Source organism: Pterocles gutturalis, unplaced genomic scaffold (genome assembly GCF_000699245.1).
Source record: "Pterocles gutturalis isolate BGI_N339 unplaced genomic scaffold, ASM69924v1 scaffold6925, whole genome shotgun sequence".
NCBI lineage: Eukaryota > Metazoa > Chordata > Aves > Pterocliformes > Pteroclidae > Pterocles > Pterocles gutturalis.
Window position 1 is genome coordinate 41367 of NW_010145739.1, and position 13313 is coordinate 54679.

Sequence of the window (13313 nt, forward strand, 5' to 3'; positions counted from 1 at the left end):
GTTTGGAATGCTATTAGACTGTCTAATATTATTGATGACCTATGGAAAAGAGGTGTGTAGGATTGATTTTTCAATATGAAGCAAGGTAATAGAGGTAACTATATCTTTACCATAGATGGTTATGAATTCAGTGGGTTTAGCCTCCCTCTTCTCTTTTTCTTTTCTGTCCTAATCAAATATATTTGAGGCTGATAGTGAGGTTCATCGTGTGCTGCCTCACACGCATTTTTGTAAAAGCTTTTTTTAATCATCTAGCTTGCATTGGTTTTATACTCTTAAGACACAAGAACAAATGGTTACGTAATGGTGAGCTGTGGTATACATTCAGTGAGTCATGGCTACAAGCTGGGAGAGTGTCACCCTTTCACTGCGGGGCATTTGGGAACTGATTCATGTAAATTAGTATTCTCCTCCTTAGTGGAATAAAATGGGCTATACAAATCCAATAAAGAGAAGAGAAGTGTTGATCCTAATCGCAGCAGACAGCAAGATCAATTTCTGCAGCATGCTGTTAGAAGTGCATAGTATAAAATCAATGTGAAATGCACTCTGTTCCCCCTCTGTCCCACTAGCCTCTTCCAGGGCTTTTACACTCATTTATTTGAATAGCTTCTTGGGTGAAGGCTGCTAAAATTGGTAATACTATGCGTGGCAGGCTTGCATGCCTTACGAGTCACAGGAGAAGATGTCAACATCCGCCCATGTCTTTTGATATTGCTTCTTTTTACAATAGGGCATCCTACATCAGCAGCATTGTCAATTTAAACTAAAGCTTCTCCAGTGATTTCTACAAAGCCCTATAGTATTTTCTGCCTTCAAGGACTCCAGAAGAATTTCTTTATCACATCAATTAATAGTAGCAAATAGGAGTAGTGCTGAATATTAGATGTTCCTAAAAAACAATGCCTGAAGAGTGCCCATGAACAATTGCAGGCAGTTCAAGTTGTTGAGTTCAGGTAGCTGACTTAGCCTCATTCGTGGAGGAGAGATCAAAGTGAGGAAATAAAGAGCATCAGGCTCTTAAATGGAGATCAGAGAAATTTCTTCTAACTGTAGCTTGACATTGGTACCTAGAAAACAAGTTTTCTTCAGTGTTTTTACTTTATCCTAGTTCTATCTGCTGTATGTTAAAAATTCCGTGTTGAAATTAATTGCATTAACAGAATGAGTTTTGTCACTTATCTTGCACCCCTCCAACCCTTAAGATTAAGCCACTGTTAAGCACGCATCCAACATGCTACTTTGAGCATATACCAGTATATACCAATACAAACGTTAGGGTGATACATAAATTCCAACAACAGCCTCTGCTGGATGAAGGATTCAACATGAATTTCTATCCACCTTTCAAGAACTAGAACAAAACATGCATTAACTTTTCAACATGGACTGATCACCAATGGTTCAGTCATATCCAGACTGAATGGGCTCTTATGTATGTTTCTTTTTTTTATACTGACCTAGCTGTAGCTCTTTGCTATATTTTTTCCTGATATCCAACGGAATATGAAGATTTCTGATCTTTATCCAGCTGTAGAATATATTTGCTTCAGCTGATACAGCCCGATTTGCAAGACTCTATTAGAAAAAAGTACGTAATGAAGGCAATATTTTTGGAGCCAGACCAGGTCTAGAGGTAGGTGATGGCAGCTGGAGAAGGCTTGGAGCCTCTTCCTGAGAACAGACTCCACTAGCAGGGTTCTGCGGACCCCTGGGAAGCTTGCAAGCTTCTCCTCTTCAGCAGAAACCTGTGGTGAATTTCTTCCACAACACAGCTTGAAGTTACTCAACTAGTAACACCTGAGGATTCTGCTAAATGGTGCCCAGTGAGGTTCCATAAATGTCTCCCTCCCACCTGTTATTCAGCTTGCCCCCAGCACTGCTCTCCCTCACAAATCAGGAGGAACCCCAACGAAACCAGGGCTGTGGGTTGGCACCACCCAGGGAGCTCACAGAGCGGAGACTGGTCAATCGTCTCTCCAGCAGATATCCAGAACTCGTATCCTGAAAGGTCCCTCCCTCCTGTTGTTTGTAGGTGGTAGCTGTCACCGAGGGGACTGCGGCAGCAGAAGATGGTGCAGCTGTGGCTGCAGGAGCTGGTGATGACGCTGCCACCACTGAACCAGAGAGCGTTGCTGAAGGTGACAAACCTCGGGGAGAAGAAAAGGAGGCTGATGTGTCTCAGGTAACTTATGTTAGTGCATGGGAAAGTGTGTTAGGGGAATCGGGACAGATTCAGCAGCCTGAGAGAGGCAAGGCTGCTGCAGCTTTCTGCCCCCAGGTCCAACCTGTAGCAAGTTGAGGCTCTCCTGAGATAGCCCTGGGAGAGGCCCACACAGGGTATCCATTCTTCTGAGTCCTCAATTTGGGTTGTGCCCTGCCTTTGTGCCTGTGTGCTCCCCTGGGCTTGTGGAGATGGGACTTGATGGGCCAATGGCTCTGTGATGGGCTTGGTTGCAGCAAGGGAAGGGTGTTGTTTGGGCTTCTCCTACTGCTGTTGTCTCTCTGTGCTCCTCTGTGATGAGCTTTATAACATAACCTAACAGGGCTTTCTGAAGAAATAGGCAGAGAAATTAAAGGATTTTTCTTGTCTCCTGGCACCATGTCCTATCAACAGCATTACTTTAGTTTTTGTAAATCACAGTGGTCAAGCTATATATCTGCATCTGGCCTGCTGCCTTTCTTTCTGCAACCTCTGAGGAGCTGGGGAACAGCTACTAGAGCAGACTCTGCAACTGAGCAGCCAGTTGCCACCTCCTGTCATTGCACGTTGTATTTCTTTTGTGCACCAGAATAGGATGGCCTGGCAGAGGATCAGTGAACATGTTCTTTTCAGGTTGGATGCTCCAACAAGTTTCATTAAATGCTTTTTTTCCTAGGCTTCATTATTGGTCAGATGCTATCTACTTGGCTATCTCCTTTTTTGCTTTCTCTGCTCCCAGTTACATTGCTGTAAATCAGGAGAAATCCCTTCAATCAGTAAGAAATAGGTCATGGTTTCTTCTTTCATAACCTTTATGTCACTATTATCTTGCTGACTTGAATTCCCAAAGAATACAGGACAGTGACTCCTGGAACTTGTGGCTTTACCCAAACCCACCCAAAGTTTGGAGGAGAGAGAGGTGGAGAAGACAGGGCTGTTAATTTCCATGCACACTGAAAATGAAGCCCAAACTACCTGCAGAGCATTTTTGTTATTTACTGCAATGTTTTGTGGTAATATAGAAAGTAGATTTAGGAGGACTAAGGGGAACAGTGAAAACGTTATTGCACAGGTACTGTTTTCTGTCTTAATGTAAGAATCCACTGTGCAGAAGAAATAAATACCCATTCCCATATATGCCCTGTGCAATAAACAAACAATTGTGTTTTCCTGCTTCAGATAAAGTACTAAATACTCTTGGGGTGCTTTTGTGTTGTTTTTTTTTTTTTCCCCAGGAAAAGGTCAGCAGCATCCCTTCAGTAGTAATAGAGCCAGCATCAAACAACGAGGGGGAGGGAGAAGAACAGGAAGTCGTTGTGAACGAGTCCAAAGGTGCTGCAGCAGAGATGGGCACTCAGGGCACTGACACTTCTCCCAGTGAAACTTCCCAAGTGGGAAGTGAGCAGAAACCCGTTGAAGAAATCCAGGCTGCACCTTCTCAAGATCAGACTGTTCTAGCAGAAGACACAGCTTCTGCGATGCCACCTGGCTTCCTCTTCAAGGTCTGCTTCTTCATTCTTTTTTTAGACATCCCTTCAGATCTAGCTTCTATGCATGTGTCTGCAGTGTGATGATTTCTTGATGCTTACGTTAACATGCATACACATACAAATACACATAAACACAACTTCAACTTTGTGTTGTTGCTTTATACATGAAGCCTGAGAAGATACATTTTCTGCACACCTCACTAGGCACCATTGTTGCTGTGCATATCCTATGTAGCTGTAAGACTCACTGAAGTACAAGAACCCTTTCATCTCACCAAATTACTAGTGAAAATTAATCTGTTGAGTAAAGCTGCACTGCCCACAGAGTTAGTCAGCAATATTGTATTATATCAGTATATAATCAGTTATATAACAGTATATCTGATGTACTAACAATATATTTGATCTTTAAGGTCCTTTCCAACCCAATCCATTCTATGATTCTATGAATATTAAAAAATTGCATTTTCCTGGCCTGAAGAATCTAGAGTGGAAGTTCTGGTTCTGTTGAAACCCATGGGACTTGTACAACTCACAATAATGAAGCCAAAATGTCATTCTGTGACTTGAGTAATATTATAGTTATAAACTGTTCGGGTAATCAAACAGAAAAGTTTAATGAGACATAAGAGAAATTCTCTCCTTGGCTGGCAAGACCCCTAGGGATTCCTCGTTCACAAGTTTCTTTGATAATGCTTCTCACTTCAGAATCACTGAGCAGCAGAAAAGCTCCTTGAGGATGGATGAACTTTACATGTTTCCTATTATCATTTGCATAGTTCAGACTAATTAATCCCATAGCACTCTATAAGTATGCCATGCTTGGTCTGTTCTCATTGCTCAATATTTTCAGCAAACTTTGAGAATACCATTAAGGGGAGGGTGAACAGGATCGTGCAACTCTGACTCAGACATGCTGACATAGTTCATCTTTTGTTTTTCAACCACACTCTCTTGGGTCAGACATAAATAAGGAGAAGCAGAATATGTGCCTGCCATCTGGTTCTTGATGCCATTTTCTTTCATTATTGCAGAGTTACCACGGAACTGGCTGTACTTTGAGAAAATTAGAATAGCATGTCTCTTAAGGAGGTAGAACCATGTAGTTCAAATGGTCTGTCTACAATGACAGGCTGATCCTGACAATGTTGCAATAATCACCCCTTTGAAAAACAGATATTTTTGGCGTACCCATTTGCCAGTAAATGGGAGCTCTTTCCAGGGCAAGCATTAAGTCGGGTTTCCATTACTCACCTCTTTGATCACCTGTTGGAATGGGTGCTGTACATCCCACTCAAATTTCCAGGGATGTTTACAGCAAGAATAATATCCAGTGGCTACAACAAGAGAGAGTCTGTTCCTGGGACTCCCAGTTCCTGGGAGTCTTTCCCAATTTTATTTGCAAAATCCTGACACTCTCTCTCAGATCTAGTAATGATAGCAGGGAATGAAAGCAAGTTCCTTAGGCAGTAGGAATAAGGGTGGCAGGACTTCTCCAAAAGGCAGAACTTGTAGGGTGTTGCAGTAGCATCTGTCCTTAAGATCCTGTAACCTTGGGAAAGGGTCTTAGGTTTCCTTCAGTAATCTCGGGAAGACTTACTTAAGCTGTTCTTGCTTCCAATAATATGTGTATAAAACTTTGACGTGAATCAATGTGAACATTAATGATTTGAATGTACCTGTCTATAGTCATATGTTTGCATAAAGAAGGCATGTGATTCTTTTTTTTTTTTTTGCAATTAAGATTTAACAGATAATTTTGTTGAGAAAATGTTTCCACTTAGATCATATCTATATGTTTGATGTTATTTCCTTCAGGTTGAAGTTCTACATGATTTCGAGGCAGCCAACAGTGACGAGCTTAATTTAAAACGAGGAGATATTGTACTAGTAATTCCTTCTGAGACCACAGCTGATCAGGTAAAAACATGTAGTTCTTTCTTTTGTTGACATTTTTCTTTGTCTCAACTTTTTTCTCACAGATTATAGTTAATAGGAATGTATATTCAAAATATCATTGCTGTCAGAAAACATGATGATTTTAATTTTGTCATTGTGCTTGGTTTCATATGAGACTAAATGGCACAGTTGGCTACAGCTCAAGTCCCAGATATATGCTTCTAGCAGAATCCGACCTCAGCGTATTTTCTAGAGTGTTTTTTATGCGACTTTGTAGTGGATTTTATACAGGCACACACGCACGCAAAGACTTAATATGGAAGATGACTTAGAAATTGTGCATTACGTTGCTATAGATCATCTTGTCTTAACATTGCAGTAGAATTGATTACGTGGTCCCTACATGTTCAGAGCTTTTACATGTGGATTTGGAGAAATAATACAAATTCACCCACAGAGAGCACTGAGACTGCACACAAATTGTGCTGTCGTTGCTTTGTGGGCATCTGCCAGTGCCAGTAGTGTTGGTGAAAAGTCTTCTCTTCATTAAGGGGTTGAGGGATGGGGGACTGGACCCTGCATAGTGACATAGCTAAGAGCACTGCTCTGAATTAAGAATATTTCTTAAAATAGGCCCAAATACTAATGCCTTAAGCACATATGAATGCTGGGGACTATATGTGAAATTGTTTTGATGGCTGATTCTGTCCAAAGGTAGATAATAACCAGTGTTCATCATCTCAGCTGAGCTTTCTTTTAATACAAGAGACAAGGAATTTTTTTTGTGGTGTCTTTTTTTTTAATCTTTTTCTTTCAGTAGGGTGCTTTCCTCTTTTTATAGGGATAGTTTCTATTATCCCTGCTCAAAATGTGTTTCATCTTACCTCATGGGCACTTCAGCTGATTTTGTTATCGGTGTTTACAAAATAGGGCACTGCTTTAAGGACAGCAAAATCTGCTCTCTGTCTTCAGTCTGTTTTTCTTAGGATATTGTGTATTAAATATGCATAATCTTCACTTGGTGAATCCATGAAGTATATTCTTCTCTTGTGGTGTGCATTGAAATTCCATTAGCATTAATTGGAGCAAATTGTGTGCAATGATGGAGAAAATAAACCTTTATGTATTCATGTTTCTGAAACCCTTCTGGTCATATCTTTATTACTCAGTACATATTTGCTCTTCATGTTTAACATCACCATAAAGCTTAATCTTTTTGTCTTTTGACAGGTACTTTGATGATTTATATAGAGTCTTTTTATCTTTGTTATTCTTCATTCTCCTTCAAAATTGACCTAAAAGCATAATTCTAATATAGCTGGTAACATCATCCTGTGTTCCCCATTTGAAGCAAACCAGTCCCACCCAGTGGTTTTAATTTTTCCATTAGTCTTGAGTTGAAGTTATTATCTGGTAAAGCTGTTCATTCCTTCATACAATCTACACTGCCTGTGCTAGAAAGCTGCAGTTCCTCTCTCTCAGGTATTCCACGTGCTTCAAAAACATGTCACCAGTTACATGTATCCAGCCAATGCCATACATATGCTGTATCTGCTTTAATTATGCTTTTCTGGGGACAGAGCGCCAGTACACCAGCACCTGCAGCCACTGAGCAATCATGACTTGGTGGTGTATGTGAAGATCTGTTCAAGCTACTCTATCTCCTTCTGTACTTTTTGTGCAATCATAATATTGGAGATTTTTTGTCGTGGCTTTGCTCTGGCTCCTGTTCTTAAAAGGAACGAAGCATGGAGTTAGAGAGTTAGTGAGATGAGAACAGGCTGATCATTTTTAAAAATACTGAATTGATTTTATTCCAGGTAGAATTGATCACACTTAAGAGAACGCAGCACTTTCCAATAAGAAATCTCTCTTTTGGTTGCTTGAACCGGTGGTGATTTGGTTGCAATTTTGCACGTCAAGTTCTGGTTTAGGTTTCTAGGAGTTTTTGGAAAAATTATTGCATATTAACTAAGTTTGAGTTTCTAGAGATAGTAACTCCAGTGATGGCAAGGACTGTTACTTCTTTTGACTGCTGATACATGAACTAGAGAAAAGAACTCTCAGGGGAAAAAAAATGCAGTTTGAAAACTACGTTTTCCTCAATCGATGGTATTGTGTAATGTTTCTGGCCCACTGCTATCCTCTTACTGTGACAGTTTTGAAAAATATTGTTGTGACAACTTTGAAAAAGTCTCAACAGAGATTTGCATAAATGCAGATCTGGTGTAATACTGGATGACCTGGAAGACTGATGATCCAGTTTTGAGTTCAGCCAGGGGTTACATGAGCTAAAGGCCATGCAGTATGCTCACAGTCAACTCGGTCTCACAAAATTGTGGTCTGGTGGAACAGAAAATGGTCTCTGCAAAATCAGAGGGTTCTTTCTAGCCAAAGCACCAAATCTTTTAGCCATGTGACTCTGAAACATCTTCAGGTCTGAAGCTCATAGCAAGGAAGTGGGGAGACCTGAAGTTAAGAGACTCTTGTCTTTTTTTCCTTGCAGGAGGCTGGCTGGTTGACAGGCATTAAGGAGTCCGAGTGGCTTCAGTACAAAGATGCAAATAGTTATAAAGGACTTTTCCCAGAGAACTTCACACGCCATCTGGAGTAGTTCTCCGCTCAGGCAGACAAACGTGGTATGAAGCTCAGTCAGTAGGTTTTTAACCTCTTTGGAAACACAGGAGCCCACCTTTTTGTTGTTGAAGCTGATAATGGTTTACAGACTGGTGCCAGACAAAGCTTGTTGAAACATATCAGAATGAGCATGAATGCAAACAGTTAGCAATTTCTGAAGCAGTACATGAAAAAAAAATCAAATAAAAATGAGAAATGTCTTTATTTGTTCACACGTATGTGGCAACAGGTTTGTTTGTGCTTTGTCAGAGCTATGGTGATCCTGTATTTGGTCTTTTCCCATGAAATCTGAAATTAGCCTCCTCAATACCAAAACCTTAACTTCTCTGCACTAAGTGTATTGTATTGAGTTGCACTGCAGAAGATTTAATTAGTTATTATCCTGTAGTAATAAGGTCAAACTATTATAAGTTTCATGTGTTTAAAAAAATAATTAACTGCTGCAACGTTTTTCAATGTTATTTTTGGACATGCATAATATATATACACACAGGAACTTACATGTGTGTATATAAGTGCATATGGATATATATGCATTTTCACGACTTCATCGTAGTTCTTTGACTGTGTGCTATCATCAGTACATGCATTACTCTTTCACTGTCTGGCATTACAGGAAACAGTTTTGTTCCAAAGCAAAACTAGCTGCTCCATTGCCAAAACATGATAGGGTATCTGTGTTTGTAATGTGAAATTTGCATTCTGAGATGATGAATAACATCATGTTCAAAGCTGCTAAACCTTTGAGAAGGCATGGCTCGGTCTCCTCTCCCAGCTGCAGTAGTCGCAATGAAATAATCTGGAGAGGGAGCTGTTATGATGCTAATCTATACTTTTTTATTTAATTGGCTGAATAAATTTTAAAAAAAGAAACAGAACTAATCTCTGAGAAGAAATAAACACAATATATTTTCACTATATGTATTTATGCAGCATACCTTCACAGGTCCTTTTAAAATAAAATATATAATGTATCCGGTATCAAAAAGTCATCTGTAACTTATGTTTTCCAGTGCTGTGTCATTAAAAATAAACCTTTGAGCCAAAGAAGTTGTTTCATCTGTGATGCTTTTGAAGTTTTGTAACACTGAAGTTCGTGTAGTTTATATGTTGTATTATAGAATCTAATCTTAATTTAATACCTCTTTTTCCAAAGAAACACAGCAAACAGGTGCACCATCCAAATTCTTGCTCTCAACCCTAGTTGTGACCAGAGCTCCAAAAGGTCTGAATCCCCAGTCAGCACATCTCCTAGCTGCTCCTCCTGGTCCAGACTCTGACCACCAGCTAACACCTGTCCACAAGCACCAAGGGAGCTTGTCTGTGCTTGACCATCACTCAGCTGAAGATTGCTGCTTCTTAGTAATTTTTCACTTCTCCATTTATTTTGTGTGGAAAGAAAGTTCTCTATGAATCTGTTCTGTTGTGTTTGCTGATTCATGGGAGCTGCAAATATTTAGGGATATCTATATTTTCCTAGCAATTCAGTTATTTTTTATGATATTTTGGTTTGGGGCTCATTTTGTGTGGAAACGGTATCTGTTTTCACTCTATTTCTAATCTGTCAGATTTCAGTTGAAGAAACATATTTTTTTTAGTTGATCTGGAAGAGGAAGAAGGTCAGTTTCTCTCTGTTTCTCAGAATATCGTAGCTTTCAAAAGCAGTTCTAGTAACACCTGTGTTTTGTGAAGAAGCTGAATGGCTCAGCTGTGATAGCTGAGATTTTGGCTTTGAAAGTAAGTTGCAGGAAGACTCTTTAGTTTTCTGTTCTTTAACAGGTTTGGCAGTCAGTAGTGATCCAGGGCCAAGAATCTCACTGGGGAGAAAACTTTCTTTTCATTTTGGCATGTTGCAATAAATTCCATACTCCAGTGCATCACTTTGAGGTGGTCATAAGAATGTTACACCTGATTTATGGTGAGACTCTGATGACCTCCGGCCTGGTTTCCTGCTTAATCACATCTCAAGGCTTGCATTTCAGTAACAGCTGCTCTACAGATCATTGCACCAGACCAGCACTGGGCGATGGAACCTCGGCTTCCCTGTGGACACCATGGCGCCGCTTGCCCTTGGCTTTGGTTCTTCTGATGTCCTTGGTGCAGGTCAATGCGCCGAATCCACTGGTAAGGGGTTGGCAGCGCACTTGAGGTTTTATATAGATAGGAAAGGGCTGTATTCTACAGCAAAGAGTTTCCATGGTTTCTTCTGACATACCCTTCAGAAATATTTCTTTACTCTACTCTTAATTTCTTAATTCCATCTCAGTATAAAGAAAATTTAATTTCAAAACCCATCAATTGTCCACATTTAGCTGTAAGGACTGTCATTATTTCCTGCCAGTAGGAAGATGTACTGATAATGCCCAAAAAGCCATGCTACTGCACATGATGCCTGTGTCATTTAAGCACTGCAGGTTACCGCAGATGTGGCATAGCATTCTGACATTAAGTATGTCTTCCTATCTCACACATACACCCCAGAGCCACAAAAGGAATAAACGCCTCACAGGAAGGATAAGGAGAATTATTAATGTTATATCATTAAAATTCCTTGCAAAATTCCATACGCTAAGAGGATAGACATTAAAGGAAGGACATTGATAAGTTAGCCAGAATGATAATTTTTCTAATTTTCCCCTCTAACAGAAGTTCACAAACAGAAATGTCTTTATCATTTTGAGTTAACAACGTTTCTCGTATTTGATTTCTTCTTTCTCTAGTTTCGTTAGACAATCAGACTTATCCCTCAGACAGTTTAATGTCTGCAGCTCCTGAGATTAATAGTATATAATCATAGAATCATTAAGGTTGGAAAAGACCTCAAGGATCATTTCTCTGTGATCTATAGAAGCTTATTTTATGGCAAGCAAGGGAAATTCTTTCCAGTATGTAACTGCTGTTACATACCAGTGATGCCCTCTCCCCTGGGGTTATATTAGCCCAGAATTATTTCTCCCTTTTCTTGACTTTTTTCTGATTAACACACCACATGGGACTTGGCAAATTACCAAATTTCATGCCTTTGAACTGATTATAAAGCCCACTGTATCTCGGTTTCTCTAAAGACATTTATGCCTAAGACAGTACACGCTACTAACCTGTACAGCAGCTGTTATTTCTAATTCTATGTCAAATAAACCCTTGGAAGATTTAGGGACCCAATCTCCTGATCCCGCAGGCTGATTAGGCATGGTGTGGCCTTGGAAGTAAGACAAAATAACCAATGATGGAGGACCATCTCACGTGAGTGAACAGATAAATTTACAGCTCATCTATCTGTTTTACAGCCTTTCATGAATAATGAAGCATGCATAAGCTGAATGACACTTCTGTCCCATTTCTCCTCCTCTCCCCACCTTGTTCCACCTCTTCCAGACCTCACAGCTGGGTGCATCTGTCCCTGCCACAAGAAGAAGGAGGGGAGGCTGGAGGGGTACAGTCCTACTCACATTGCATGGCCTTTGATTCAAGGATGCCTCAATTACAGTTGCCCTAATGCCAGAAAAATGTGAAATAAATCATAGTCTCATTAAGCTCATGCTTAATGAGAATTTCTTAGTGTCTTGCTGATGGAGGGAAAAAGCCATCAAAAAGTCACCATGATGGGTGGGTTAGATGGATGAGGCTGGGAAAGGGCAGCCACTTGCTCTAGGAAGACTTTACCAGGCTGTCCCCACTTGGTGCAAGCAAGCTGGTGACACTGCCTGGCAGCCACTTCACTTCTGTTTCAAACCTCAGCTCTTTCTGGAGTACAGAAATCCTGCTTAATTTAGAAAGGGAATTTTTGGAAATGGCACATTGTCAGTCCAGGTTTAGAATTAGAGACTATGAAGTGGGCGATGGTTTTGGACTCAGCATCTTGCTGAAGGTACAGATGTATGATGAGATGATAGTCACTTCTCAAAGATTCCTCTCTTAGGTCTTCATCCATGGGATATCAGCACTGATGCTGTCTTTGTGTGTCCCTTGTCTCCGGCAGCATTTCAGGTACATCTGTGTTTCTCTTTGTGGATATCTGTGCTCTGACCTGTTTAATCAGCACAGAAGCATTGTGTGGGGAAACTGCAGCGTTTCCAAATGGTGTCTCCTGTAACCCACAGGGAGACCTCATAACTAACATGAATTTGGCAAAGCTGAAATCATCCCAGAAGGACTTGTGCTGTGTATTCAGATGCTTAATAGCGGTTAAAGGAAACTTTAGTGAAAGAGAATACCCTGACAGCAGTAAAAGTACCACTCAGTGTGCATGCAGGGTTTCTGTCCAGCCACAGGTGCTGAAAGCAATGCAGAGAGCAACAGTGCGCCATCTCCCAAGTGGCCAACCATCCTTCCATGTCCAAAGGAGAGCATGTGAGGGGGTGCTGATAGCCCTCAGTGTCTGCGTCTCACCTCCCCTGGGACCACCACCCACCGCCACCATCCCCTGCCCAGGGCCCAGGGGCCGTGTCTCAGCTCAGCCGGCGACCGTGTCTCAGCTCAGCCGGCGGCCTTCAGTCCCTGCCTGAGCCACGCTGTAGGTGTGCCCGTCTCTGCCCCTGTCCCCTGGATGGGCCTGGGACCTGCCCTGCAGAGAGCTGCTCTCCTGGGTGGAGCCTCAGACCCGGCTCGGGGCGGGTCAGGCACAGCTCTGGGTTGTTCTGTGCTGTCCTGGGCTGTTCCGTGTGCTCACAACCAGTCAGATAACCATGAGGCGATTTGACTGAAGTGCCAGGGGGGTTTTAGCTCCAAAAACACTTTCAAGAACAGACAACACAAAGGATACAAGTGGAAACAGGGTTTTATTTTGTTTTCTTTTGTTGTCTTTTTTTCTTTTCTTCATTTCTCTCTTCTCTTTTCTTTTGGTTTATTTTATTCTTTGTTTTGTTTTCTTTTATATTCTTTTTGTTTGGTTTTTTATTTTTCTTTTCTTTTTAAATTTATTTTATTTTCCTTTGCTTTCTTTTATGTTATTTTCCTTTTTTTTCCTTTTTTTTCCTTTTTATTCCTTTCTTTTCATTTTTTCTTTATTTTCCATTTTTTCCTTTTTTCCTTTTTTCCTATTTTTCCTTTTTTTTTTCCTTTCTTTTTTCCTTTTTTCCTTTTTT

General features: G+C 40.7%; 1 protein-coding gene across 1 annotated transcript in view; it reads left to right on the forward strand.

The window, feature by feature from the left end:
• The window catches only part of AMPH (amphiphysin), a gene marked incomplete at its 5' end in the record, with an annotated part of 44886 nt that extends 35607 nt beyond the window's left edge, over positions 1 to 9279 (forward strand). The window contains 4 exons of the mRNA XM_010085477.1: positions 2036 to 2185; positions 3439 to 3705; positions 5512 to 5613; positions 8099 to 9279. Coding sequence (XP_010083779.1) covers positions 2036 to 2185; positions 3439 to 3705; positions 5512 to 5613; positions 8099 to 8206 — 627 coding nt within the window. The remainder of the gene's footprint in view (positions 1 to 2035; positions 2186 to 3438; positions 3706 to 5511; positions 5614 to 8098) is intronic.
• Positions 9280 to 13313: the final 4034 nt, after the last annotated feature.